Raw genomic sequence first — 27,828 nt, 5'->3', positions numbered from 1 at the left:
GGATTTGTGGACGTCCAGATCGCTTAAGCGATCCCTCACACAGTCCTCCTCGACCAAGGGAAAGTCATCCTCTCTGTAGGCTTCCTCTCTTACCTCCGGGGCCTGGGATTCCTGAGGGCCTGCCTTGGCACTGAAGACTGAAGCAAAGAAGGCATTCAGTAGCTCTGCCTTCTCTGCATCCTCTCAACAGCATCTTGTCAGTTTGGAGGCAGCAGAGAAGAACAGACCGCACAGTGAAGGGCTCCGGAGCGAGTGATCGCACCGGGGAAACCTTTTCTCAGCGGCACAACAGCCGAGACAGCCGCCTGGCGAGAGAGAGCGTGCCCCCCCAAACCACCCTCCCCCAAAGAAGAGCGGGGTCAAGAGTGACGGCGGCACCCTCCCCCCTCACAAAAGCAGCCCCGAGGGAGCACGAGCGACCCGCAGTGCGGCCACCAGGACAGGCAAACAGGGCCTGCCACGGCAGTTGGCACGGCCGTTGGCACGGCAGCTGGCGCAGGCAGGGCCCCGAGGCTCGGCCAGCTACCGGGGTAAATTCAGCCGGTGGTCATCACTTGCTCAGCTAGTAGCTAGGGTCTCCACTCGCCTGAAAGCCGTCACCAGGCGGAATACGGCGACCCAGACAGAGCTCCCGCATAAACAGGCAGCTGTGCAGGTCTCTGGCTGCAGGGAGTGCCCGAGCCTGTCACTGGTATGGGAGGGCAGCAGGCAGAACGCCTGCGTGCGCTGTGACCAGGTGGATGATCTGCTCGTCCTGGTGGCAGAGCTTAAAGAGGAGGCAGAAAGGTTCAGGAGCATCAGGGAGTGCGAGGGGGAAATAGACTGGTGGAGCCATGCCCTGCCACCCCCGAAACAAGCGCACAGGATGGACGTTCCGCAAGAAGCAGAAGATCCCCTGCCCTCTCGCCACCAGGCTGAAGGAGAGCACCTGAGAGACAGCGGGGAATGGAAACGGGTCCCTGCTCGGGGCGGCAGGCGAATCCCCTCCTGGCCTCCCTCTCCACACCAGGTGCCCTGACGCAATAGGTATGAGGCAATGGAACCGGAGGGGCAGGCAAACGACGAGGCGGACGAAGGCCCACGCACGGGCTTGCCCAGACCTAGGCAGTCAGCCCCACGCATCACGACTGCCTCCACGAAGAAAAAGGCAAGATTCCAGTCTTCTAGGCTTTCCGGCATATACAAAAATCGAGAACAAAATGCACAACCGTAAAACCAGTCCAAGCTGAAGTGCTGGAGATTATTCGGCAAGTTTCCCATGCACTCTGAACCGATAAAGGCAGGTATATTCCGGATGTCCCCAGTTAGAAAACACTCTCAGTTCCACTATTTGGAATGCGTTTTCACTTTTCTCCTGCAGAAGGAAAAAACAAACACACAAACCAGAGTTCGGTTTGGAGTATAAACAGGTGCAACTGAAGGCGCTTTCCTTCATTCCTGCAACTACCAACTTTGATTAATAACTGAGTGATGCCTTGGGAACCTTCTGCCACTTGGAACAGAACCTTCTTTGCCTTACAACCGGTTTGTTGGGGTTTTTTTTGTGAAGGGAGTCAGAAGCAGCATGAAGCAGACTCCTCATACGTTCGGTATCTTCACACCACTTGTGTCCACCTGGCACAAAACTTTCCTCCCCTCTAAACTATCCGAACCTTAGGTTTTGAGGCAGATCAGTAGCTACTTTCCACCTCAGTTTCTACAGTGCCCAACAGAGAATGAAGCCTTTTTCCTTCACTGCTCATTGTGCACTACCCTAGAAAATATGCGTGTGCTTCTTCTGACACTTGAAATCTTCTCATCCAGACTTACCATCACTGGAAAGGTCTGCAGTGGTTCTCCGTCTTGGTCGTAGACATACTGTCCTAGAAGCTTGCCGCCTTCTTGATATTCATTATCTAGACCCTACAACAACAGGAGAAAGACGTTTGCTTCCATCACATTTCAAGTCAAACCAAAGCCAGAAGCATGCCTACCTAACTGCCTGTCAATGAAAGTCTCTGAAACCGAGATCAGAATACTTCCCGTGGAACTTCATGCTTCTTCAGCCACAGCTCTGCATTTGACTTTCCTGAACTGCAAAGAGCTGTGCTATGTTTGTATGTTGCTGTTTTCATGGTCAAACCCCATCATTTCCATGGCACAACCAAGATCGCAGTGTACAATGTAAACTGCTCAGGAAAAACAAGAATGAGAAAACAGCAACATCACAAACAAGACGGAAGCCAAGATTCAGATGCTTGCAGACGGCGGCTTCAGCATTTAATGGAGCTAGACAAATGTTCTCAGGGATCACAGCTACACTCTGATGTAGCCTGTGGTCTTCTGTTCTGCAGTCCTGCCTAAGCAGCTGTGGTGCTAGTTAAAATCAATTTAAAACACACTGAAGGCACATCACAGACAAGATGCAAAGCCAACACTGGGGAGGGAGAGGGTAAGCAGTAGGAGTGGTGGAAGGATGGAACAGTTCCAGTGCCTGAAAGAACGATACCAAATCAAAAACAATCACCTCCCTCCAAAAACGCTTACTACTGTATAAAGCAGGAAAAAAAGAAACAGCTCCCTCAAAATTAGCTGCAACACTTCTTATTCCTAATCTCAAAGCTGATTACAAAAACAGCAATTTTAAAAGCAAGCAGTTTCTCTCCTTAGCTGTCCTCCCTTCAGTCCTTATTTTCCAAGATCCGCGCCACAAATATTCTTTATGCATACAAATATCCTCTGAAGTTCACAGACAGACTTACATATACTGCAAAGCTCCTCAGAGCACTGGAGATCTCTCCTGTTGCTGAAAGTGCTTTTGGGATGTGTTCCAACGTAAAGGCAGTCGGATAGATCTTCCTTGAAAGTCGAACTACGAGATACCCCTGTGATCCTTTGAAAGCCCAGCAGTTTCCTGGATACACGTCCGGCTAGACAGGAGGAAAGGGGAGAGAACAGGATGGAACACAACAGCAACAACAAAACCTGCAGCCACAAGCATTTTGCCAGAAAGAGTTGTGGCGAATTCTGAATTATTAGGGACAGTCTTAGAGAGTAAGTGGCAGAATATTATCTATTTGGTAGCATCCTTCAGGGAGACAGCATATCCACCCAAACAGCCAGCAGCGTTTTGAAGATCCGCCTGGAGACTACTTCACAACAGGAACCTTCCCAGTGCTCACACTCTGCAGAAGTCCAGTGTACCACCCAAGCCTCCTAGCAGGGTCTTCGTTTTGCTAGAAGACGACTTGAGCAGTGCCCAGCAACTACCAGAAGAATGGCACTCTTGGGAACATCGTTCAAAGTACCCGTGCCCCACAGTGTGTTGCAGACAGAAACATCCAGCATCCAAGAAACAATCCAAACCCCTCAGCACAAAATAACATTGCTGAATTTCTTCACTCGGCCTTTAATTACCTGAATCACCACCCTTGGAGGCTGAGAGAGGTACCACAGAGGAATTCCAAAGAGGCTGATCACTGCTGTTTTGCTGTCATAGGTTTCAGAACAGCGAGCACTCAGAATGCTGCCACCTTAAAAAAGAGGTATCAGGTTAGCCGAAATAATTACTCATTTCTTCCTGAAGACTTTTCAGCCAGAGATTTGTACAAAGCTTCGTGAACATACCAGTTCTTTTCCTCAAAACCAACTAGTAAAGATACTGTTCAAGTCTAGTCATTGGCTGGGGATACAATGCTTCTATCAAGTACAGTGTTCTTTTCAGCATGTTCAAGGTTTTTCACCTCAGAGGGCTAAAACATACACATTTTCCCTAGCGAGTTCAGTGGTGCGTACACCCCACGCAAGCAGATCTTTCGACATTTTTAGTAGATACTATAAAATAACACGAATCGTGAAAGTGGAGTTTCCTCCACTATTTACCTCCAGATTCCAAGGCGAAATCCACCATACCAGTCTTGTCTTGAGAGAAAAGTTTCAGGGCATTGTTTACAATAGTCTGGACTTGCTACAGATATACACATAGAAGAGGAGAAAGGGAAGAATTTAATAATATCAACTGATAAAGTAATTGATCTATACACATCTGTATACATGTAGAATAAGCATCTTTTTGAGATGCTGCACTCCATCGCAAGTCTTTGAAAGCCTCTCTCAAGACAGAGGCCATTTTTAGTGCATGGTTTTTTGGCTTAAAATACAAATTCATACTGCATATTGACTGGTGCTTTCTTCAAAAGTTGCATTCTTTCCCCCACCTTCCCCAGACCCTGAGCTGCATTGCTTTGGTATAGCTGTTTTTTTGGGAATTCTGCAATTTTCAAGATAGCATACTTTGGAAAAAAAAAAACAACATTCGCAACAGGCAACAAGCAATGCTGTAAGCGTACACTTCATCAAGCATTTTCTGTAGTTCTCCCCATTTCAATTCATGTTCTAAACATCTCTTCAAGTCACTGACGTTTATATTGACTGCGATGCTCCAAAAAATGCCTAGAAAAGGACTCCTGACGGTTTTAGTTGAACTTGCGAGAACTTCAACTCACTCACCGCTTCTGTGATTCCACGAACCCCTGCATTAGTCACAGCCTTTGTTACTACTGCAGATGTTAGCTTTTGGCTTGTCACAGACATATGGAGAGCGATCTTCTGGAGGATCTGCAACTCTAGATCCCGCAGAAAAGGCTGCAAATCACTTTTGCTCACAAAATTGGACGCAAGCCTGAATCAAATGGCTAGTAATCTGCACTACTAAAACAGGATACGTCGATCACCACCCAAAAGCACCAACAACTGACTATCTTACCTTTTGCTCCAGTCTCACATCTTGAGGATGTTGACCCATCATATTTCTTATTAGCGTCAATGTTTTGCTTTTGTCACTTTTCTGGGCAACCTGATCTTGAAGGTTCTGGAGTAGAAGCATCACTTTGCTATATTTTTCATCAAGGTGATGGTATCTCTCAGACAGAAAGGCCATTTGCTTTTCCAGCTCACTTTCACGACCAGAAGCAAAGATGTCGATGGAATCCTAAGGTATACAGAATATTTTTTTAATATATGTAAAGATCAAGACATTTATTCACATTAGCCTTGTGTGTCAAGTAGTTCTTGCCAAATATTGAAGGCATGGCAGTTAAGAAGTCTTCCAAGATACCAGAGTTCTTCCCTAGACTGTTCTCCCTTACCTCTGGAGGTTGCACAGAGTGCAAAGAATCAGCCTGCGGTTCACGAACACGGAGAGAGTCCTCTGTTCTCTGTATTCTATCAATTTTGATCCAGTTCAACAAAGGTAATAGTGAGAAGCAGCCATCAAACCCCCAGAACCATATACCTAGATCACAAACAAAAGGCAAAAAGGGTGTTCAAGAGAATTCCCCCTGAAGACTGCTTAGATCTACAGGTCGTCTTCCTACTTCGTGACACAAGCTACCTTAAGTTTGCAAGCTAGACGTCACACAGCGCACACTACTCCAGTCTAAACAAAAATCAGTATGAGCCAGCTGTCAAACTGTGAAGTCAAGCACTCAAGCACGTTGGGGAACATCCATCAGTACCGCTCACACCGTTGTATGGCAGGCAGCTTGCGCTTATGTCTCATGGTATATCCTCAATCTCATACTACTGCGTCCCTGGGACCTAGATCTCATTTACCAATTAAGACAGGCCATGCTCACTGAAGGCAGATGTAAAAAACTGCTTTTTATCTCCATGGAAAATATCTTGCCCTGTACCCTACGTACTACATACCACATTGTTTCCACGGAAGCCCAAGTTTCTTCCAACTTTTGTTAGATATTAGGCAATCTCGCAGTTCACAAACATGACGCTTGTTTTTGCACTGTCTTAGCAAGAAGTAGCAGCACTTTCTACACAGGGTAGGGAAGTTCTTCCTTTCTTATTCTCCCTAGTAGAGAGGATTTTCAATCCTGACTGTAAGTTTCTGCGAAGCTTCATCTTCTCCCCAGAGTAGTTTCTAAAGTTTTTAGGACATGCGAAGACATGAACCTGCTTTTCAGAAACAGCCCACCACTTTCAGCAAGTGTTCGAAACTGAGTTTGTTTATTTCAAAGAAGACAGCTGGCCTGGAATACTGTCAACTAACCAGTCTAAACAGCAGTATTTTAAGCAACTCAAGGATGGTCCAGAGCAAGGGAAAGACTTCGGATGAGTTGCTCAAAGAACCTAACCCCACTTTTACGGAGATTAACAACAATCAAAGCAATCGGTACACAACCTGCTCTTTGTGACCTCACTGCTATTCTTATCAAGGCAGGTGAAGAAAAAAGGACTTCAGTGCATTTACCCACCCACTCTCACTTTCTAAAGAGCTCTACGAAATTAAATTGAGGGTATTCCTTTCACGGCAAGGGGAAGGCTACTGACTTGTCAGTACTTTGAAAGCTTGAATTACTGCCCTAGTCACAAACAAACTTGCTCTTTTTTGCTTCTGCGTCTTCTTCACAAACCGAGAGCTCAACTAAAAACGCTCTCTTGGAACGGCTGCAGTAAGCATACACCGGTCTGTAGTATAACTAAGCGATTCACGTACCTAGTGGAAACAGGAGCGGCAGAAGAAACAGGAACAGCTTGTAGGTCTTTGGAAGGCATCTAGAGAAAGAGAGAGGAAAGTTCACATGAAACAACACATTTCTCCTCTTGTATTGTTTTATAACTGGGTAAATCATTTGCTCACAAAACACTTTTCTCAAAGGATACGCACCTCTTTAGAAGAAACACCTTGAGAAAAGACATCAGAGTAGCAAGTTGATACCATCCAGTTCTGAGTAACCTGTACATGCCAGAAGCTGCCCTCCCTAGAAGACAAAAAGTGGTAGCGCGAAATGTCATTACTGCGGCACGTGTTCAAAGGAACCAAGCAGAGGGACATGCAACTGTGGCCAAGAATGCTTTGCGGAGCAGAGAAATGCGTGAGCACAGGCAATGCATGCAGCTTATTAACATCTAGATAGCACAAGCACGACAGCATTGTAACACCAGAAACTCAACAAAACCAAGAGCCACGCAAAAATATGAAATGCTCATTTGTTAGAACAACGCTATCTTGCCAGAAGTCAATGTTTGAATCGAAGTTACCACACAATGAAGACAGTTCAAGATGTTTCAAGAAATGCACAGATTAGCAGCATCAGTTTTTGCTAAGAGGAATACCAACATGGGCAGTGACTACCAAACCAAAACATGCCCCGTTATTCTTGGCACCCCATATTCTGTGCTATTCACACACTTGTTCCCGCATGAAACGGTCCGCTTAGTCTCCCATTGTGCCTGCGAACAGAAATATACCCTCTCATTACGCATATTTTGGTCAATAAAGAAAAGCAGCACATGCATTTCAAGACACCAAAGCTACAGCATAAGCATAGTTGAATTAGTGTACGCCATGTCCTGCAGAGTCCTAGTTTGTCAAAAGGAACGGGCAATGCGCGCGCACACACACACACACAAAGACTGAGACAGTCACCTGGAGAAAGAACGGCCAGCCAAAGTAGAGACACCACCTTCTGAGACACAAGCCATCCTGTTGCTCCCACTGTTTGCAACACGTCAAGCATAAAGTAACCTAGATTACAACAAATTCACTTCTTGTGGTAACATACATATATGCACTTAATGTTCTTTCCCAGCACATGCAGTAAAACAGATGCGATCCCCTGCACATCACACGTTCCGCAATATTTTAAACCATACCTTCCAGTAATCTACAGACTTGGTTCTTCACTGTTTAGAAGCAAAGCAAGCCACTAATAAATATGAAGCCAAGTAAAAGCAAGCCAATTTAGAAACACAATTTTCATCTACAGAGATCAACAGAATGATCAACAGCATCTGTGTAGCGTATCACTTTTCCAAAAATCAAAGTTTACCTTTTGCAGCTTGTTTATCTAACAATGTCATGCTAAGTGTAGAAGAAGAGTAAAAAAGTAGTACCACAAAAACAAGTTTTAAGCACATCATTACTTTAAAAGCATCTGATTTGTTCTGAGTTCTACATCAAGTTCATTGTCTGGGTTCATGTGCAGAAGAAGGAACAATTACAAGTTTTAAATCCTAGTGAAAGAATTAATGATGCCTGAGAAATACTCACAAATAATAGAAAATATTCCCTACTAAAAGTTACAAGCAGTAAACGTTCAATAAACTGAGTGTTCCCAAGGATCTTCAGCAGGTCAATTTTGAGGCTCTTTAGAAAGAACAAAACCAACAACAACAACAAACCCCAACAGACTAGAACAAAGTGCTGTGACTTGAAGCCCACTGAAGCCAACAATTACTATTTCCAAGACTAGGACTGCTCGTTCTACAGAACATACTACGTAGTACAAATTGAGAAAATAATCCTACATTTTTAGATTAGCAGATATGTCTGGCTTCATCTGAGGGACTATAGATCTACCAACCCAATATTTTGCAAAGCATTTAGGTGACTGAAGTGTCTCAAATCATTTTCCTTTGCTAAATAAGGGGCACTCCACAGATTCTTGATGCCTCTGTCATTCAAGCTAGCAAACGCTCATCTCACAGGGAAGATGCTATCCCTCTAGAAGACTCCTGTAAAAACTGACTATCACTAGAACAAAAATAAAATGTTAAAACCCCTTTATTCAAATCATCTGCACACCAATACCTCATACCTTGCTTTCTTTTCAAGGCAGCTTTTCAACCTGTCAAGTTTACCAACTGCCCCAAAGTGGAATCAATTAACAATATGACTTCTTCTTTCTAACATACAAGGTGTATGCTGTCCCTACACCTTGTTTTTCCTAATAGCTAAGCAGCGTGCTAAGCTTGTACGAAAGCCAGTATCAGAGCAAGAATCAAACAGAAGAGCTGTTCATTAATTTTCTAGACACTTTACACTTTTCATCTACTTTGATAGATGAAGATAAGAAAACAAACACAAAACAATATGTAGGATTAACATTGTGAGATTGCGATTCAAAACAAAAACAAAAGAAAAAAAAAGGTCCAAGTCAACCTGCATAAGAAAAGGTGTGCCAAATGGTCCTTGCTACCCTTTTAGCCCGTAAAGATTGCATGTGGTCTGTGGCGTACAGTTCAAGAGGTTTCTTCCCCTTACAGTCATCACCGGTTGGTGGTGGTAACAGTCGATTAATGGGACAAAGCCAGGATCAAATCAAGATTCTTACAAGAAAACTTGAACAAGTCTATGTCATCACACCAGTTATCAAACCAAAAACCACTAAGCAAACTACAGCAGAGTCAATCTTGCTTGGGGAAATCTTACAGTACACCAGGCAATCGGCATTCTTGCCCCTACGTTCAAGTTGCCAAACAATCGTTGACTTTGCAGCTTCCCTAGAGTCAGGGGCCATCTGATATTACTGTTACAGCAACAACCTGGTGTACAGCCCAAGGCTGAAAGACAACATCAGTCATTCTACTTACATATTGATTCCTCATTTACACCAAGATGGCCATCTTCTCTGTAAAACTCCTTTACATTCATGCTTCCACAGTAGTCTGAGTGAGCTGCAACGCATTCAAACAGCATACATGGAATGTAACTCAAGTTCAAAGCCTTTCACATATGCGCATTTGAGCTATCATAGATACAGATTTCAGCTAAACTGGCTTGGTTCACTACTAAAGCCAGGTTAGTCACAGAAAAACTGAAAAACAACCAAAGCAGCAGCCTACTCTGTGCAAACTTCTTTTTTTTCCTTCTGTAAATAACAGGGGGCCTTTTCATTCAAAAACCTTTCTTGCTTCTTTTCAGATAGCAAAGTTAGTACAAAAGTCCCCAAGTAACAACTCCTCAAATCTTCAGCTCCTATTCCCATCATCCTGTCAAACAGGCCAAGCAACATCTTTGTACAGGTTTTACCGGAGATCTTAGAAGACTGAGAAGAGAGCGTTAGCAAGTTACAAGGCACTGAGGCAGAGAGAACAGGAGAGCGCAAAGTTTTATTCACACACAGAAATCAGTTACCTTCTGCCTATGGCAATTTCACTTCACTCACAGAGCAGGCGTTACAGAAGAGAAAGCACTAAAGAAGAATGGAACATTTTCGGGGAAAACAAGATGTGCTTTAGAGTAGTGCGGAGTGATGATGGCAGTTTTAGTTTTGCAAGACAGATCTCATCAAGCTTTAATGGCACAGTGGGCTGAAGGGTACGAAGACAGTCCAAACCTACAGACATTGAAGAGTTAGGATTTGACACTCTCACAGCAAACAGTTTAAAAAAAAAAAAAATCAACTTCAGTTTCTCAATTTAAACATTGCCTTCTACCACTTCCTAGTCAAAATCAACATCTGAATCTTAACTGTAACACATATCTCACATATGTGAATCCTGATACTTCCAAAACAGGGGGAAAGTAGGAAAAGGGTAGCACAACTGAAAAGAGAGAAAGACAGGAGCCAGCCAAAAGACTATAGAAAAAAAACACCGTAGTGCCAAAGATGAAGTCCATAAGAAAAAAACCCAACAGACACACTCCAGCTTTTTGTGGAGACCAAGGAAGACAACTGAAAAGGTACCTTTTAATTCACAACCCAGCTTCAGCAAAACCATTTGAAACAGTTGCACTAACAGTGGTCAAACACACTGCAGCATCTTTTGCATCAATCGCAGAATCTTACTCATGTAGAAACAGGTTCCTCCTGTTGGAAAAAACAGTGTGAATACAAATTGTTCACCTACCTAAAGATGTATTTCTGTCCTCTGGTGACCGCTAACTTGTCGAAGAGTGAGCAACAAGCATGGAAAGCCTTTGTTTAGCCAGGAGTGTGAAACTTAAGCAAGCGTGGTTTGAAAAGGCTGGATGCACTGGGTATTAGAGCAGAGCTTTTGGAAGAACTACACATCCTAGGGAAAACACCTTCAAGACGGAATCTATGACTTCAGCAAGAATACCTTTTCTTCATCAGAATTAAGAACTCTACACAGCAATGAATTCCTTGCTTACACAACTCAGGATTTCCCAAGGGTGATGTGAGCTGTTGATACTGATTTTGTGGGTTACAGCTCCAAAGCGACAAACTGCATCCTTCTTGTGGATTGGAAAGGGTGAGGACTTCTCACCTCCTCCTCTGCCTCTGCATTGCAGGAAGTTCCTGCAGCGGTCTGTCTCAAGTGCTAGAGACACACACTTCTGCAGAGCCACGGGAACAAAGCGGCAGTCCTCCATACTGCTGCTCTCCTAGAATCAGCCACATTCCCAAAACCTGCCATGACTGTGTGCCTCTTCCCCCGCCCTCCCGAAGTTGAACCCAAACTACTCAGTTCAAGTTCAAATGCATGTGCAAAGATGAGTTCCTTGTAGAATTCTCCTGCGTGAATACAAACTCAGGAGCACAGAAAGTAGGTTTCATACAGTGTCCCTTGTAATTCATGACGCTAAGCCAACAGAATTCCTACCTGTGATACCGATTTACCAAAAAGATATACTTGCCCCAAAGCACTTGAAGTCACACCTCACAGTCCGAACTAACGGATTTCTTGCTACTGAGAACATACTTCATTCAAGAATACCACACTGACAGAATTCCAAAATCGGCTCCTAATTCAAGGCCACTCACGAAACAACTTCCTGAGAACTGAGGACTACCAACCATCAAGAAATTACAGATGGTATACAAGAGGCAGGCAGATGCAGTCAGGACACTGAGGACAAGCATCCCTATAATGGAGATTGCCTTGAAAAGGCAGAACCTTGTTTACAGCAGATTCATTTGGTTTTGAGCTTTAGGAATATGGTCACCAGGGAGTCTATCTGGAATCAGTTTTCCCCTTTGGAGTTCCATTTTTCAAGGACTTGAGGTTTAGCTTCTAAAAACACTCTAATAAGCTGCACGGTTAAATGAGGAGAAAAAACCCAAAGCAAAGTAGGACAGCATCTCTCCAATTTCTTGCATAACAGAAGCACTGCAAAGTAACTGTTCTGCTCAATTTTGAAAGTTCACGTAAGAATAAAAAAAAGCATCAAAAATCTGGACCATACAGAAGCAGTTTCATCTGAAAACCCTTACCAAAACCTTAGAAATAGACACGTATTCGAAAACCGTGTAAGTCCTACAGTAGCACTGAAAAAGAAAAGCTGATGATTAGATATCAGAAGCCAACAAGTACGCAAAGTTTCAAATGAAACAGAGGAAGGTATTCCTTGTAAGCTGATATCTAGAATTTGGATATTGATAAATTTAGCAGGGCAGGAAGAGTACTTAAACAACACTACATGAAAAAAGCATCAACTGAACTGTACACCATTCTGCCAACCACATGAAAAAAAAAAAAAAAAAGAGAAAGTAACTTACTGGATGCATGTTTCTGGCTCCTATCCCTGGAGTAAATTCTGGAAGATGGCACATGAGAAGGCGAGTATGCTGTCAGAACCTCCTTCCGTTCAGAAAGCATCCTGCAATCCCTGCAAGTGTAGCCATTGACCACTGTGCTGTTTTCTGCTGTTTCTATATCACCATTTCCCTGCATTAGTGTAGTATCACTACCTAGCCAACCAAGAGTAAAACATATAGAGCACTGCTATCAGTATCGCCGTCGCTAGTTACCATTGAATAGAATGCACTCGGAAAGAAAATGAAACCATAGTTACCTTTAGGGTCGCCTTCATCATCAAGACCTTCAAGAGAAGAAAAAAAAAAATTTGGTCCCAAAAGTAAGGAAGTCCCACAATCAACTACGATATCTGACAAGAACTCCAAGTGAAAGTCCCACTGATTTTAATACTGCAAAGAAAAGCCACTTTATGATTGGTATTTAACATATTTTGCAGTCACTACATGAACAGAAACAGATCCATACATTCAGACGTCAATGTAGTAGGGTAACAGACAGTGAAAAGCATTCTGCCACGGGAGCAGCAAACTAAATATGAATGACAACTGCACCTTTTCTTACCTCCCATCTGACTTGAACGCAGCTAATTACAAGCTTATGCCGTTTCTGTTGCTTGGTAACTACTTCGGTACTACCGTATTTTAAGATTCTGTTTGAAGAGCCAGGTATTTGAAAGTTTCGAACAGCAGATAACCGTAAGCTACGCCGCGACATTCTTGGCGAATCAAATACTGGATCTATTTTATTTTCAGTCTCAAAATCCAAAGCAGACGAAGAATAACTCGAACTGCAGCAAAACATGAAGAGCAAAGTTACCTGAGGTGAAGAGAAAATTCCCCTCGTAACAAACACGCCCTTCAAGCTAGTCTGAGTTTCCATTCAAAGCAGTTTATCCGGGGTTATGGAGCAACTCCTACAAGACACGCCACATAATACAAACAGCTTAGAAGTACGTCGATAGTCAAGGTTCTCTTCAGCAATTCACATTGCAAGTTGAGCAACTGAAAGCAAATGCTAGTTAGAAAGAAACAACCACCACGGAAACCCATGTTTGAAGTCAAACCAGAGCAAGCATTCGTTGTACAGCTTTAGACACACAGTTCTTTGGGGACCAAGTGGAGAGAGGAAGCCATTCAGGACAGTTTCTTTGCCACGCTGAGCCACAAATTCAAAATCAGGATGCACTCTGAGTTTCAAGGTAAAGACTCATTTAGAGCCAAAGCTGATATTTTAAACATTTTGGTTGCCAGTACCTTGCTTGCAGAACCAAAGATCCATATGCCACACTACTCCAAGTTTCCATCTCCCAGCAAGTAAGAACTTCCCCACTTGAAGACACTTCAAGACCTCCCTACTTTAGCTACACTACTTTAACTACCAGGAGTTAAAAAAAAAAAAAAGAGTGTTTTTAAAAGATTTCTTCATCTCTCAATTATTACAAACCTTTAACTCTGAACAAATCAAAAAATGGTTTTGTCTTTCATCCCTTTCTCTCTGGTTTATCCTACAGAGGCAAGTTTACAGGCAGACAAGCTTCCCATCATTACCCCAGGAACTCTACTCCGCACTTCGACATTTGATTCTCTCAGAACCCCCAGGAAAACTTACAATCAAGGCAAATCAGCAACACAAGGCAATCACTAACAGATTAAACAGAGGAATCGGCAGGAAAGAAACGTACTAAAACAGAAGTTTAGCCTCAAGCAGAAGCCTCATACTTACACTCGAAGGAAACACTGCTGCGTAGCTGAGCCGAGCTCCTTGCTACAGGGCACTGCGCAGCAGAAGACCAGCTTCTAAAACCACCCAGAATCTAAACGCTCCGGTGCTTTTCTCCAGTGTTCTAGGCTAGCTTTCTTAAGGCGTCTGTCCCTTCTTGGGCCACAGGGATGTACAGAGATGTGACACATTATTTCCAACGTTCCTGGGGCTTTTGTTTCTAAAAAAATAATAAAAAAAAAGAGCTGAGCACAATATTGTCAATGAAAGCAGCTCCTTCTCCCCAAAATCCTAAACAAAAACACAAGCGTTAAAGACCCCAGAACATTACAAAGTAATAATGTCATTTGTATTGTAGAATCATGGAATCATTTAGGTTGGAAAAGACCTTAAAGATCATCAAGTCCAACCATAAACATAACGCCGCCAAGTCCACCACTAAACCATGTCCCTAAGCACCACATCTACAAGTCTTTTAAATACCTCCAGGGATGGCGACTCAGCCGCTTCCCTGGGCAGCCTGTGCCAATGCTTGACAACCCTTTCAGTGAAGATATCTATCCCAGTATCTCCTCTAAACCTCCCCTGGCACAATCTGACAGGAAAAATTGTTCTAAGCATGCCCACAAAGTTATCAGGAACCCACTATTCTCTAATCGAGTTGTCCCCCAGTCCATTGCTATGACGAAGGTAACCCTTAGCCATCTGGGAGGGCATACAAAAAGCATTTCAGGTTGCACAGCGACTGTTGTTACCAGTCTCCAACTCAAAGCACATCTGAGCAACGTCAAAGCGAGCGCAAAAGTCACCTCACCTAAAAGGTCCTCTGCTACTTTTGCATCCGATTTCTCCAAAGACTCCAAACCCAGCACGGACACATCAGCAGCACTGTTTTTGCTACAAAACAGACAGATGCTGCTAGTGATGAACATATCGGTACAGAAAAGAAAACATCAACCAGAATTTTGTAGACTTAGTCTTTTCATCAACATCTACAGCTAAGGCACAGTATCAAGTCTCAGCATTCCCTTACACAAAAGTTATAGTCATTTGATGGCATCAGAAGAGAAGCTTCCAGGAAAGCAAAACAGATGTGGTTACGCTGGGTGCGTGGGAAGGCTCTGGAAGGCCGGGCAGGGAAGGGCAGGGCGGCGGGCCGGGCCCCACCTGAGGAAGAGCGTCCGGTACATCTGGTGCGCCTCGTAGCAGTCGCCCTTCTCGACGCTGGCGCGCAGCTTGCCCTCCACGCGCTGCACGCCGCCGCGGTTCCTGCCGCCGCCTTTGACGGCTTCCTGCTCCGCCGCCATCATCGCGGCCGCCATCGACGCAGCTGAGGGAAGGGGGCTCAGAGAGCGGAATGAACCCAAGCCCCAACATCTCAGGCACGAACTGGGGAGAGGGTATTGCAGACCGCTGAGACCCAGCCGGGGGGAGAGAGGAAGGGGGAGAAGGCATTTGGCAACAAAGCCCCTGCGCCTGCCCCTCGGGCAAGGGGCACTCCTTGGGTTTTACTGGCCTAGCGATTGCAGCAGGTGATCAAAAATACAGGAAAGAAACTTTGATTTCTTCTTTCAAGCATTACGCGCGCTTTCAAAAATTAAAACTCTTTTCTTTAAACATCTCACAGAATCACAGAATCACAGAATGGTAGGGGTTGGAAGGGACCTCTGTGGGTCATCTAGCCCAACCCTCCTGCCGGAGCAGGGTCACCTACAGTAGGTTGTAGAGGACCTTGTCCAGGCGGGTCTTGAATATCTCCAGAGAAGGAGACTCCACAACCTCCCTGGGCAGCCTGTTCCAGTGCTCCGTCACCCTCAGAGGGAAGAAAATCTTCCTCATATTCAGACGGAACTTCCTGTGCTTCAGTTTGTGCTCATTGCCCCTTGTCCTGTCACTGGGCACCACTGAAAAGAGCTTGGCCCCATCCTCCTGACACCCACCCTTCAGATATTTGTAAGCATTTATTAGGTCCCCTCGCAGCCTTCTCTTCTTCAGGCTGAACAAGCCCAGCTCCCTCAGCCTCTCCTCATAGCAGAGATGTTCCAGTCCCCTCACCATCCTTGTAGCCCTCCGCTGGACTCTATCCAGTAGCTCCTCATCTTTCTTGAACTGGGGAGCCCAGAACTGGACACAGTACTCCAGATGAGGCATCACTAGGGCAGTGTAGAGGGGAAGGAGAACCTCCCTCGACCTGCTGGCCACACTCCTTTTGATGCATCCCAGAATGCCATTGGCCTTCTTGGCAGCCAGGGCACACTGCTGGCTCATGGTTAACCTGTCGTCCACCAGGACACCCAGGTCCCTCTCCGCACAGCTGCTCTCCAGCAGGTCCGCCACAAGCCTGTACTGATGCCTGGGGTTGTTCCTCCCCATGTGCAGGACCCTGCATTTGCCTTTGTTGAACCTCATCAGGTTCCTCTCTGCCCAACTTTCCAGCCTGTCCAGGTCACGCTGAATGGCAGCACAGCCTGCTGGTGTATCTACCACTCCTCCCAGTTTGGTGTCATCAGCAAACTTGCTGAGGGTACACTCTAACTCTTCATCCAGGTCATTGATGAAGAAGTTGAACAAGGCTGGGCCCAGTACTGACCCCTGGGGGACACCACTAGTTACCGGCCTCCAACTAGACTCAGCGCCGCTGATGACAACCCTCTGAGTTCTGCCATTCAGCCAGTTCTCAATCCACCTCACCGACCACTCATCCAGCCCATACTTCCTGAGCTTCCCTAGGACGATATTATGGGAGACTGTGTCGAAAGCCTTGCTGAAGTCTAGGTAGATAACATCTATGGCTCTCCCTTCATCTACCCGGCCAGTCATGTCATCGTAGAAAGCTATCAGATTGGTCAAGCATGATTTCCCCTTGGTGAATCCACGCTGACTACTCCTGATAACCTTCTTTTCTTCCACTTGCTTGTTGATGACCTCCAGGATAAGCTGCTCCATCACCTTTCCCGGGATGGAGGTGAGGCTCACCGGCCTGTAGTTCCCTGGGTCCTCCTTCTTGCCCTTGTTGAAGACTGGAGTGACACTGGCCTTTCTCCAGTCCTCCGGCACCTCTCCTGTCCTCCAGGACCTCTCAAAGAAGATGGAGAGTGGCTCAGCAATGACATCCGCCAGCTCCCTCAGCACTCGTGGGTGCATTCCATCGGGGCCCATGGATTTGTGGACGTCCAGATCGCTTAAGCGATCCCTCACACAGTCCTCCTCGACCAAGGGAAAGTCATCCTCTCTGTAGGCTTCCTCTCTTACCTCCGGGGCCTGGGATTCCTGAGGGCCTGCCTTGGCACTGAAGACTGAAGCAAAGAAGGCATTCAGTAGCTCTGCCTTCTCTGCATCCTCTCAACAGCATCTTGTCAGTTTGGAGGCAGCAGAGAAGAACAGACCGCACAGTGAAGGGCTCCGGAGCGAGTGATCGCACCGGGGAAACCTTTTCTCAGCGGCACAACAGCCGAGACAGCCGCCTGGCGAGAGAGAGCGTGCCCCCCCAAACCACCCTCCCCCAAAGAAGAGCGGGGTCAAGAGTGACGGCGGCACCCTCCCCCCTCACAAAAGCAGCCCCGAGGGAGCACGAGCGACCCGCAGTGCGGCCACCAGGACAGGCAAACAGGGCCTGCCACGGCAGTTGGCACGGCCGTTGGCACGGCAGCTGGCGCAGGCAGGGCCCCGAGGCTCGGCCAGCTACCGGGGTAAATTCAGCCGGTGGTCATCACTTGCTCAGCTAGTAGCTAGGGTCTCCACTCGCCTGAAAGCCGTCACCAGGCGGAATACGGCGACCCAGACAGAGCTCCCGCATAAACAGGCAGCTGTGCAGGTCTCTGGCTGCAGGGAGTGCCCGAGCCTGTCACTGGTATGGGAGGGCAGCAGGCAGAACGCCTGCGTGCGCTGTGACCAGGTGGATGATCTGCTCGTCCTGGTGGCAGAGCTCAAAGAGGAGGCAGAAAGGTTCAGGAGCATCAGGGAGTGCGAGGGGGAAATAGACTGGTGGAGCCATGCCCTGCCACCCCCGAAACAAGCGCACAGGATGGATGTTCCGCAAGAAGCAGAAGATCCCCTGCCCTCTCGCCACCAGGCTGAAGGAGAGCACCTGAGAGACAGCGGGGAATGGAAACGGGTCCCTGCTCGGGGCGGCAGGCGAATCCCCTCCTGGCCTCCCTCTCCACACCAGGTGCCCTGACGCAATAGGTATGAGGCAATGGAACCGGAGGGGCAGGCAAACGACGAGGCGGACGAAGGCCCACGCACGGGCTTGCCCAGACCTAGGCAGTCAGCCCCACGCATCACGACTGCCTCCACGAAGAAAAAGGCAAGATTCCAGTCTTCTAGGCTTTCCGGCATATACAAAAATCGAGAACAAAATGCACAACCGTAAAACCAGTCCAAGCTGAAGTGCTGGAGATTATTCGGCAAGTTTCCCATGCACTCTGAACCGATAAAGGCAGGTATATTCCGGATGTCCCCAGTTAGAAAACACTCTCAGTTCCACTATTTGGAATGCGTTTTCACTTTTCTCCTGCAGAAGGAAAAAACAAACACACAAACCAGAGTTCGGTTTGGAGTATAAACAGGTGCAACTGAAGGCGCTTTCCTTCATTCCTGCAACTACCAACTTTGATTAATAACTGAGTGATGCCTTGGGAACCTTCTGCCACTTGGAACAGAACCTTCTTTGCCTTACAACCGGTTTGTTGGGGTTTTTTTTGTGAAGGGAGTCAGAAGCAGCATGAAGCAGACTCCTCATACGTTCGGTATCTTCACACCACTTGTGTCCACCTGGCACAAAACTTTCCTCCCCTCTAAACTATCCGAACCTTAGGTTTTGAGGCAGATCAGTAGCTACTTTCCACCTCAGTTTCTACAGTGCCCAACAGAGAATGAAGCCTTTTTCCTTCACTGCTCATTGTGCACTACCCTAGAAAATATGCGTGTGCTTCTTCTGACACTTGAAATCTTCTCATCCAGACTTACCATCACTGGAAAGGTCTGCAGTGGTTCTCCGTCTTGGTCGTAGACATACTGTCCTAGAAGCTTGCCGCCTTCTTGATATTCATTATCTAGACCCTACAACAACAGGAGAAAGACGTTTGCTTCCATCACATTTCAAGTCAAACCAAAGCCAGAAGCATGCCTACCTAACTGCCTGTCAATGAAAGTCTCTGAAACCGAGATCAGAATACTTCCCGTGGAACTTCATGCTTCTTCAGCCACAGCTCTGCATTTGACTTTCCTGAACTGCAAAGAGCTGTGCTATGTTTGTATGTTGCTGTTTTCATGGTCAAACCCCATCATTTCCATGGCACAACCAAGATCGCAGTGTACAATGTAAACTGCTCAGGAAAAACAAGAATGAGAAAACAGCAACATCACAAACAAGACGGAAGCCAAGATTCAGATGCTTGCAGACGGCGGCTTCAGCATTTAATGGAGCTAGACAAATGTTCTCAGGGATCACAGCTACACTCTGATGTAGCCTGTGGTCTTCTGTTCTGCAGTCCTGCCTAAGCAGCTGTGGTGCTAGTTAAAATCAATTTAAAACACACTGAAGGCACATCACAGACAAGATGCAAAGCCAACACTGGGGAGGGAGAGGGTAAGCAGTAGGAGTGGTGGAAGGATGGAACAGTTCCAGTGCCTGAAAGAACGATACCAAATCAAAAACAATCACCTCCCTCCAAAAACGCTTACTACTGTATAAAGCAGGAAAAAAAGAAACAGCTCCCTCAAAATTAGCTGCAACACTTCTTATTCCTAATCTCAAAGCTGATTACAAAAACAGCAATTTTAAAAGCAAGCAGTTTCTCTCCTTAGCTGTCCTCCCTTCAGTCCTTATTTTCCAAGATCCGCGCCACAAATATTCTTTATGCATACAAATATCCTCTGAAGTTCACAGACAGACTTACATATACTGCAAAGCTCCTCAGAGCACTGGAGATCTCTCCTGTTGCTGAAAGTGCTTTTGGGATGTGTTCCAACGTAAAGGCAGTCGGATAGATCTTCCTTGAAAGTCGAACTACGAGATACCCCTGTGATCCTTTGAAAGCCCAGCAGTTTCCTGGATACACGTCCGGCTAGACAGGAGGAAAGGGGAGAGAACAGGATGGAACACAACAGCAACAACAAAACCTGCAGCCACAAGCATTTTGCCAGAAAGAGTTGTGGCGAATTCTGAATTATTAGGGACAGTCTTAGAGAGTAAGTGGCAGAATATTATCTATTTGGTAGCATCCTTCAGGGAGACAGCATATCCACCCAAACAGCCAGCAGCGTTTTGAAGATCCGCCTGGAGACTACTTCACAACAGGAACCTTCCCAGTGCTCACACTCTGCAGAAGTCCAGTGTACCACCCAAGCCTCCTAGCAGGGTCTTCGTTTTGCTAGAAGACGACTTGAGCAGTGCCCAGCAACTACCAGAAGAATGGCACTCTTGGGAACATCGTTCAAAGTACCCGTGCCCCACAGTGTGTTGCAGACAGAAACATCCAGCATCCAAGAAACAATCCAAACCCCTCAGCACAAAATAACATTGCTGAATTTCTTCACTCGGCCTTTAATTACCTGAATCACCACCCTTGGAGGCTGAGAGAGGTACCACAGAGGAATTCCAAAGAGGCTGATCACTGCTGTTTTGCTGTCATAGGTTTCAGAACAGCGAGCACTCAGAATGCTGCCACCTTAAAAAAGAGGTATCAGGTTAGCCGAAATAATTACTCATTTCTTCCTGAAGACTTTTCAGCCAGAGATTTGTACAAAGCTTCGTGAACATACCAGTTCTTTTCCTCAAAACCAACTAGTAAAGATACTGTTCAAGTCTAGTCATTGGCTGGGGATACAATGCTTCTATCAAGTACAGTGTTCTTTTCAGCATGTTCAAGGTTTTTCACCTCAGAGGGCTAAAACATACACATTTTCCCTAGCGAGTTCAGTGGTGCGTACACCCCACGCAAGCAGATCTTTCAACATTTTTAGTAGATACTATAAAATAACACGAATCGTGAAAGTGGAGTTTCCTCCACTATTTACCTCCAGATTCCAAGGCGAAATCCACCATACCAGTCTTGTCTTGAGAGAAAAGTTTCAGGGCATTGTTTACAATAGTCTGGACTTGCTACAGATATACACATAGAAGAGGAGAAAGGGAAGAATTTAATAATATCAACTGATAAAGTAATTGATCTATACACATCTGTATACATGTAGAATAAGCATCTTTTTGAGATGCTGCACTCCATCGCAAGTCTTTGAAAGCCTCTCTCAAGACAGAGGCCATTTTTAGTGCATGGTTTTTTGGCTTAAAATACAAATTCATACTGCATATTGACTGGTGCTTTCTTCAAAAGTTGCATTCTTTCCCCCACCTTCCCCAGACCCTGAGCTGCATTGCTTTGGTATAGCTGTTTTTTTGGGAATTCTGCAATTTTCAAGATAGCATACTTTGGAAAAAAAAAAACAACATTCGCAACAGGCAACAAGCAATGCTGTAAGCGTACGCTTCATCAAGCATTTTCTGTAGTTCTCCCCATTTCAATTCATGTTCTAAACATCTCTTCAAGTCACTGACGTTTATATTGACTGCGATGCTCCAAAAAATGCCTAGAAAAGGACTCCTGACGGTTTTAGTTGAACTTGCGAGAACTTCAACTCACTCACCGCTTCTGTGATTCCACGAACCCCTGCATTAGTCACAGCCTTTGTTACTACTGCAGATGTTAGCTTTTGGCTTGTCACAGACATATGGAGAGCGATCTTCTGGAGGATCTGCAACTCTAGATCCCGCAGAAAAGGCTGCAAATCACTTTTGCTCACAAAATTGGACGCAAGCCTGAATCAAATGGCTAGTAATCTGCACTACTAAAACAGGATACGTCGATCACCACCCAAAAGCACCAACAACTGACTATCTTACCTTTTGCTCCAGTCTCACATCTTGAGGATGTTGACCCATCATATTTCTTATTAGCGTCAATGTTTTGCTTTTGTCACTTTTCTGGGCAACCTGATCTTGAAGGTTCTGGAGTAGAAGCATCACTTTGCTATATTTTTCATCAAGGTGATGGTATCTCTCAGACAGAAAGGCCATTTGCTTTTCCAGCTCACTTTCACGACCAGAAGCAAAGATGTCGATGGAATCCTAAGGTATACAGAATATTTTTTTAATATATGTAAAGATCAAGACATTTATTCACATTAGCCTTGTGTGTCAAGTAGTTCTTGCCAAATATTGAAGGCATGGCAGTTAAGAAGTCTTCCAAGATACCAGAGTTCTTCCCTAGACTGTTCTCCCTTACCTCTGGAGGTTGCACAGAGTGCAAAGAATCAGCCTGCGGTTCACGAACACGGAGAGAGTCCTCTGTTCTCTGTATTCTATCAATTTTGATCCAGTTCAACAAAGGTAATAGTGAGAAGCAGCCATCAAACCCCCAGAACCATATACCTAGATCACAAACAAAAGGCAAAAAGGGTGTTCAAGAGAATTCCCCCTGAAGACTGCTTAGATCTACAGGTCGTCTTCCTACTTCGTGACACAAGCTACCTTAAGTTTGCAAGCTAGACGTCACACAGCGCACACTACTCCAGTCTAAACAAAAATCAGTATGAGCCAGCTGTCAAACTGTGAAGTCAAGCACTCAAGCACGTTGGGGAACATCCATCAGTACCGCTCACACCGTTGTATGGCAGGCAGCTTGCGCTTATGTCTCATGGTATATCCTCAATCTCATACTACTGCGTCCCTGGGACCTAGATCTCATTTACCAATTAAGACAGGCCATGCTCACTGAAGGCAGATGTAAAAAACTGCTTTTTATCTCCATGGAAAATATCTTGCCCTGTACCCTACGTACTACATACCACATTGTTTCCACGGAAGCCCAAGTTTCTTCCAACTTTTGTTAGATATTAGGCAATCTCGCAGTTCACAAACATGACGCTTGTTTTTGCACTGTCTTAGCAAGAAGTAGCAGCACTTTCTACACAGGGTAGGGAAGTTCTTCCTTTCTTATTCTCCCTAGTAGAGAGGATTTTCAATCCTGACTGTAAGTTTCTGCGAAGCTTCATCTTCTCCCCAGAGTAGTTTCTAAAGTTTTTAGGACATGCGAAGACATGAACCTGCTTTTCAGAAACAGCCCACCACTTTCAGCAAGTGTTCGAAACTGAGTTTGTTTATTTCAAAGAAGACAGCTGGCCTGGAATACTGTCAACTAACCAGTCTAAACAGCAGTATTTTAAGCAACTCAAGGATGGTCCAGAGCAAGGGAAAGACTTCGGATGAGTTGCTCAAAGAACCTAACCCCACTTTTACGGAGATTAACAACAATCAAAGCAATCGGTACACAACCTGCTCTTTGTGACCTCACTGATATTCTTATCAAGGCAGGTGAAGAAAAAAGGACTTCAGTGCATTTACCCACCCACTCTCACTTTCTAAAGAGCTCTACGAAATTAAATTGAGGGTATTCCTTTCACGGCAAGGGGAAGGCTACTGACTTGTCAGTACTTTGAAAGCTTGAATTGCTGCCCTAGTCACAAACAAACTTGCTCTTTTTTGCTTCTGCGTCTTCTTCACAAACCGAGAGCTCAACTAAAAACGCTCTCTTGGAACGGCTGCAGTAAGCATACACCGGTCTGTAGTATAACTAAGCGATTCACGTACCTAGTGGAAACAGGAGCGGCAGAAGAAACAGGAACAGCTTGTAGGTCTTTGGAAGGCATCTAGAGAAAGAAAGAGGAAAGTTCACATGAAACAACACATTTCTCCTCTTGTATTGTTTTATAACTGGGTAAATCATTTGCTCACAAAACACTTTTCTCAAAGGATACGCACCTCTTTAGAAGAAACACCTTGAGAAAAGACATCAGAGTAGCAAGTTGATACCATCCAGTTCTGAGTAACCTGTACATGCCAGAAGCTGCCCTCCCTAGAAGACAAAAAGTGGTAGCGCGAAATGTCATTACTGCGGCACGTGTTCAAAGGAACCAAGCAGAGGGACATGCAACTGTGGCCAAGAATGCTTTGCAGAGCAGAGAAATGCGTGAGCACAGCCAACGCATACATTTTTAGATTAGCAGATATGTCTGGCTTCATCTGAGGGACTGTAGATCTAGCAACCCAGTATTTTGCAAAGCATCTTGGTGACTGAAGTGTCTCAAATCATTTTCCTTTGCTGAATAAAGGGCACTCCACAGATTCTTGATGCCTCTGTCATTCAAGCTAGCGAACGCTCATCTCACAGGGAAGATGCTATCCCTCTAGAAGACTCCTGGAAAAACTGACTCTCACTAGAACAAAAATAAAATGTTAAAACCCCTTTATTCAAATCTTCTGCACACCAATACCTCATACCTTGCTTTCCTTTCAAGGCAGCTTTTCAACCTGTCAAGTGTACCAACTGCCCCAAAGTGGAATCAATTAACAATATGACTTCTTCTTTCTAACATACAAGGTGTATGCTGTCCCTACACCTTGTTTTTCCTAATAGGTAAGCAGTGTGCCAAGCTTGTACGAAAGCCTCTAGTGCATTGCTATCAGTATCGCCATCGCTAGTCACCATGGAATAAAATGCACTCGGAAAGAAAATGAAACCATAGTTAAATTTAGGGTTGCCTTCACCATCAAGACCTTCAAGGGGGAGAAAAAAAAAAAATTGGTCCCAAAAGTAAGGAAGCGCCACAATCAACTACGATATCTGACAAGAACTCCAAGTAAAAGTCCCACTAAAAGTCCCACTGATTTTAATACTGCAAAGAAAAGCCACTTTATGATTGGTATTGAATGCATTTTGCAGTCCACTACATGAACAGAAACAGATCCATACATTCAGACGTCAATGTAGTAGGGTAACAGACAGTGAAAAGCATTCTGCCACGGGAGCAGCAAACTAAATATGAATGACAACTGCACCTTTTCTTACCTCCCATCTGACTTGAAAGCAGCTAATTACAAGCTTATGCCGTTTCTGTTGCTTGGTAACTACTTCGGTACTACCGTATTTTAAGATTCTGTTTGAAGAGCCAGGTATTTGAAAGTTTCGAACACATTCTACTGAGATTGAAACAACTCCAGGGCACAGGCACACTGACTGGAAACAAATAGTCATTGACGGTTGGACTTGATGATCTTAGAGGTCTTTTCCAACGTACGATTCTATGATTCTATGATATAGTCATTTGTTGATCTTCTCCTACACAACACCTGGAGTATTGTCTACGTAAAGTATTCTCCTCTTCAACGAAAAAAGTAGGTTCCAGAAAAGCATACTTGTACCTCCTTGCAAAAACAAACCAGCCAGCCACAGACAAAAACCCCCTCAGGAAACACTGCAGTGCCACGAATTTGAAACTGTCAGGTGAAGGTATGTTAAGTTGAAACACACTTCTGGCTATGCACAAACAAGAGAAAGCTTTTCCTTTGGCTTTGCAAAGACAAGCTACGTGTTTACCATTCTTCAAATACAGTACTCTATGCACAGATGACAACAGAGAATTACATCTATACAATCTACGGTGCTGCATCACATATACGTTTGCCTGGCACATTCACTTGACTGTGCAACGCGTCCTGATGCTGACCACACCAGTAAATCAAGTTTACTCACTGGACTGTGAATTTCCAGCAGGCAGACATCTAAAACAAAAGAGTGAGTACGTGCACACGTCTGAGGGCAGAACGGAAACATGGATGGGGAAAGAGGAAAGATGAGGACACACGTTCATACACGCCAACCCAGAAGCAACTTCCCCACTTGAAGACACTTCAAGACCTCCCTACTTTAGCTACACTAGTTTAACTACCAGGAGTTTAAAAAAAAACAAGTGTTTTTAAAAGATTTCTTCATCTCTCAATCATTACAAATCTTTAACTCTGAACAAATCAAAAAATGGTTTTGTCTTTCATCCCTTTCTCTCTGGTTTATCCTACAGAGGCAAGTTTACAGGCAGACAAGCTTCCCATCATTACCCCAGGAACTCTACTCCGCACTTCGACATTTGATTCTCTCAGAACCCCCAGGAAAACTTACAATCAAGGCAAATCAGCAACACAAGGCAATCACTAACAGATTAAACAGAGGAATCGGTAGGAAAGAAACGTACTAAAACAGAAGTTTAGCCTCAAGCAGAAGCCTCATACTTACACTCGAAGGAAACACTGCTGCGTAGCTGAGCCGAGCTCCTTGCTACAGGGCACTGCGCAGCAGAAGACCAGCTTCTAGAACCACCCAGCATTGTGACCCAAGAATCTAAACGCTCCGGTGCTTTTCTCCAGTGTTCTAGGCTAGCTTTCTTAAGGCGTCTGTCCCTTCTTGGGCCACAGGGATGTACAGAGATGTCACACGTTATTTCCAACGTTCCTGGGGCTTTTGTTTCTAAAAAAATAATAAAAAAAAAGAGCTGAGCACAATATTGTCAATGAAAGCAGCTCCTTCTCCCCAAAATCCTAAACAAAAACACAAGCGTTAAAGACCCCAGAACATTACAAAGTAATAATGTCATTTGTATTGTAGAATCACGGGATCATTTAGGTTGGAAAAGACCTTGAAGATCATCAAGTCCAACCATGAACATAACACCGCCAAGTCTACCACTAAACCATGTCCCTGAGCACCACATCTACAAGTCTTTTAAATACCTCCAGGGATGGCGACTCAGCCGCTTCCCTGGGCAGCCTGTGCCAATGCTTGACAACCCTTTCAGTGAAGATATCTATCCCAGTATCTCCTCTAAACCTCCCCTGGCACAATCTGACAGGAAAAATTGTTCTAAGCATGCCCACAAAGTTATCAGGAACCCACTATTCTCTAATCGAGTTGTCCCCCAGTCCATTGCTATGACGAAGGTAACCCTTAGCCATCTGGGAGGGCATACAAAAAGCATTTCAGGTTGCACAGTGACTGTTGTTACCAGTCTCCAACTCAAAGCACATCTGAGCAACGTCAAAGCGAGTGCAAAAGTCACCTCACCTAAAGGTCCTCTGCTACTTTTGCATCCGATTTCTCCAGACTCCAAACCCAGCACGGACACATCAGCAGCACTGTTTTGCTACAAAACAGACAGATGCTGCTAGTGATGAACATATCGGTACAGAAAAGAAAACATCAACCAGAATTTTGTAGATTTAGTCTTTTCATCAACATCTACAGCTAAGGCACAGTATCAAGTCTCAACATTCCCTTACACAAAAGTTATAGTCATTTGATGGCATCAGAAGAGAAGCTTCCAGGAAAGCAAAACAGATGTGGTTACGCTGGGTGCGTGGGAAGGCTCTGGAAGGCCGGGCAGGGAAGGGCAGGGCGGCGGGCCGGGCCCCACCTGAGGAAGAGCGTCCGGTACATCTGGTGCGCCTCGTAGCAGTCGCCCTTCTCGACGCTGGCGCGCAGCTTGCCCTCCACGCGCTGCACGCCGCCGCGGTTCCTGCCGCCGCCTTTGACGGCTTCCTGCTCCGCCGCCATCATCGCGGCCGCCATCGACGCAGCTGAGGGAAGGGGGCTCAGAGAGCGGAATGAACCCAAGCCCCAACATCTCAGGCACGAACTGGGGAGAGGGTATTGCAGACCGCTGAGACCCAGCCGGGGGGAGAGAGGAAGGGGGAGAAGGCATTTGGCAACAAAGCCCCTGCGCCTGCCCCTCGGGCAAGGGGCACTCCTTGGGTTTTACTGGCCTAGCGATTGCAGCAGGTGATCAAAAATACAGGAAAGAAACTTTGATTTCTTCTTTCAAGCATTACGCGCGCTTTCAAAAATTAAAACTCTTTTCTTTAAACATCTCACAGAATCACAGAATCACAGAATGGTAGGGGTTGGAAGGGACCTCTGTGGGTCATCTAGCCCAACCCTC

The 27,828-nt window shown here is 45.4% G+C and overlaps 3 protein-coding genes across 3 annotated transcripts; all 3 read right to left on the bottom strand.

The window, feature by feature from the left end:
- Nucleotides 1–1,240: 1,240 nt before the first annotated feature.
- On the bottom strand, nucleotides 1,241–7,198 carry LOC142363200 (SUN domain-containing protein 1-like). Its single transcript, XM_075436074.1, has 8 exons — nucleotides 7,187–7,198; nucleotides 6,373–6,473; nucleotides 4,489–4,660; nucleotides 3,862–3,946; nucleotides 3,397–3,512; nucleotides 2,742–2,909; nucleotides 1,810–1,902; nucleotides 1,241–1,354 (listed from the first exon to the last, which is right to left on the bottom strand). Exons 1-8 carry the CDS (start codon nucleotides 7,196–7,198, stop codon nucleotides 1,241–1,243), a joined length of 861 nt encoding a protein of 286 aa, XP_075292189.1.
- Nucleotides 7,199–7,210: 12 nt separating this feature from the next.
- On the bottom strand, nucleotides 7,211–12,921 carry LOC142363199 (SUN domain-containing protein 1-like). Its single transcript, XM_075436073.1, has 6 exons — nucleotides 12,844–12,921; nucleotides 12,539–12,565; nucleotides 12,243–12,434; nucleotides 9,370–9,453; nucleotides 7,424–7,492; nucleotides 7,211–7,227 (listed from the first exon to the last, which is right to left on the bottom strand). The coding sequence occupies exons 1-6, from the start codon at nucleotides 12,848–12,850 to the stop codon at nucleotides 7,211–7,213; spliced, it is 396 nt and encodes a 131-aa protein (XP_075292188.1). The 5' UTR covers nucleotides 12,851–12,921.
- Nucleotides 12,922–18,400: 5,479 nt separating this feature from the next.
- Nucleotides 18,401–27,458, bottom strand: LOC142363198 (SUN domain-containing protein 1-like). Its single transcript, XM_075436072.1, has 11 exons — nucleotides 27,304–27,458; nucleotides 26,787–26,845; nucleotides 25,538–25,621; nucleotides 24,501–24,616; nucleotides 23,533–23,633; nucleotides 21,649–21,820; nucleotides 21,022–21,106; nucleotides 20,557–20,672; nucleotides 19,902–20,069; nucleotides 18,970–19,062; nucleotides 18,401–18,511 (listed from the first exon to the last, which is right to left on the bottom strand). The coding sequence occupies exons 1-11, from the start codon at nucleotides 27,456–27,458 to the stop codon at nucleotides 18,401–18,403; spliced, it is 1,260 nt and encodes a 419-aa protein (XP_075292187.1).
- Between the last annotated feature and the right edge of the window lie 370 nt (nucleotides 27,459–27,828).

This window comes from Opisthocomus hoazin, chromosome 15, assembly GCF_030867145.1.
Source record: "Opisthocomus hoazin isolate bOpiHoa1 chromosome 15, bOpiHoa1.hap1, whole genome shotgun sequence".
Taxonomy (NCBI): domain Eukaryota; kingdom Metazoa; phylum Chordata; class Aves; order Opisthocomiformes; family Opisthocomidae; genus Opisthocomus; species Opisthocomus hoazin.
The sequence above is the reverse complement of the archived record's forward strand: the minus strand, read 5'-3'. Positions and strand labels throughout refer to the sequence as shown.

What these genes read in the sequence shown, in the direction of transcription:
- LOC142363198 (XM_075436072.1), bottom strand. Translation starts at nt 27,458, where the DNA reads ATGGCGGCCGCGATGATGGCGGCGGAGCAGGAAGCCGTCAAAGGCGGC. An exon ending in AGGACGCGTTGCACAGTCAA is followed by an intron (nt 24,617 to 25,537) that starts GTGAATGTGCCA and finishes TCCCCCTTGAAG; the next exon opens with GTCTTGATGGTGAAGGCAAC. An exon ending in TGCAGACCTTTCCAGTGATG is followed by an intron (nt 18,512 to 18,969) that starts GTAAGTCTGGAT and finishes CTTCTGCAGGAG; the next exon opens with AAAAGTGAAAACGCATTCCA.
- LOC142363199 (XM_075436073.1), bottom strand. An exon ending in GAGCCAGAAACATGCATCCA is followed by an intron (nt 9,454 to 12,242) that starts GTAAGTTACTTT and finishes AATGCGTTGCAG; the next exon opens with CTCACTCAGACTACTGTGGA. An exon ending in TGTAAATGAGGAATCAATAT is followed by an intron (nt 7,493 to 9,369) that starts GTAAGTAGAATG and finishes TGTTGCAAACAG; the next exon opens with TGGGAGCAACAGGATGGCTT.
- LOC142363200 (XM_075436074.1), bottom strand. An exon ending in GCAGAAGCAAAAAAGAGCAA is followed by an intron (nt 4,661 to 6,372) that starts GTTTGTTTGTGA and finishes CATTTGATTCAG; the next exon opens with GCTTGCGTCCAATTTTGTGA. An exon ending in CTCCAAGGGTGGTGATTCAG is followed by an intron (nt 2,910 to 3,396) that starts GTAATTAAAGGC and finishes CCTCCTGTCTAG; the next exon opens with CCGGACGTGTATCCAGGAAA.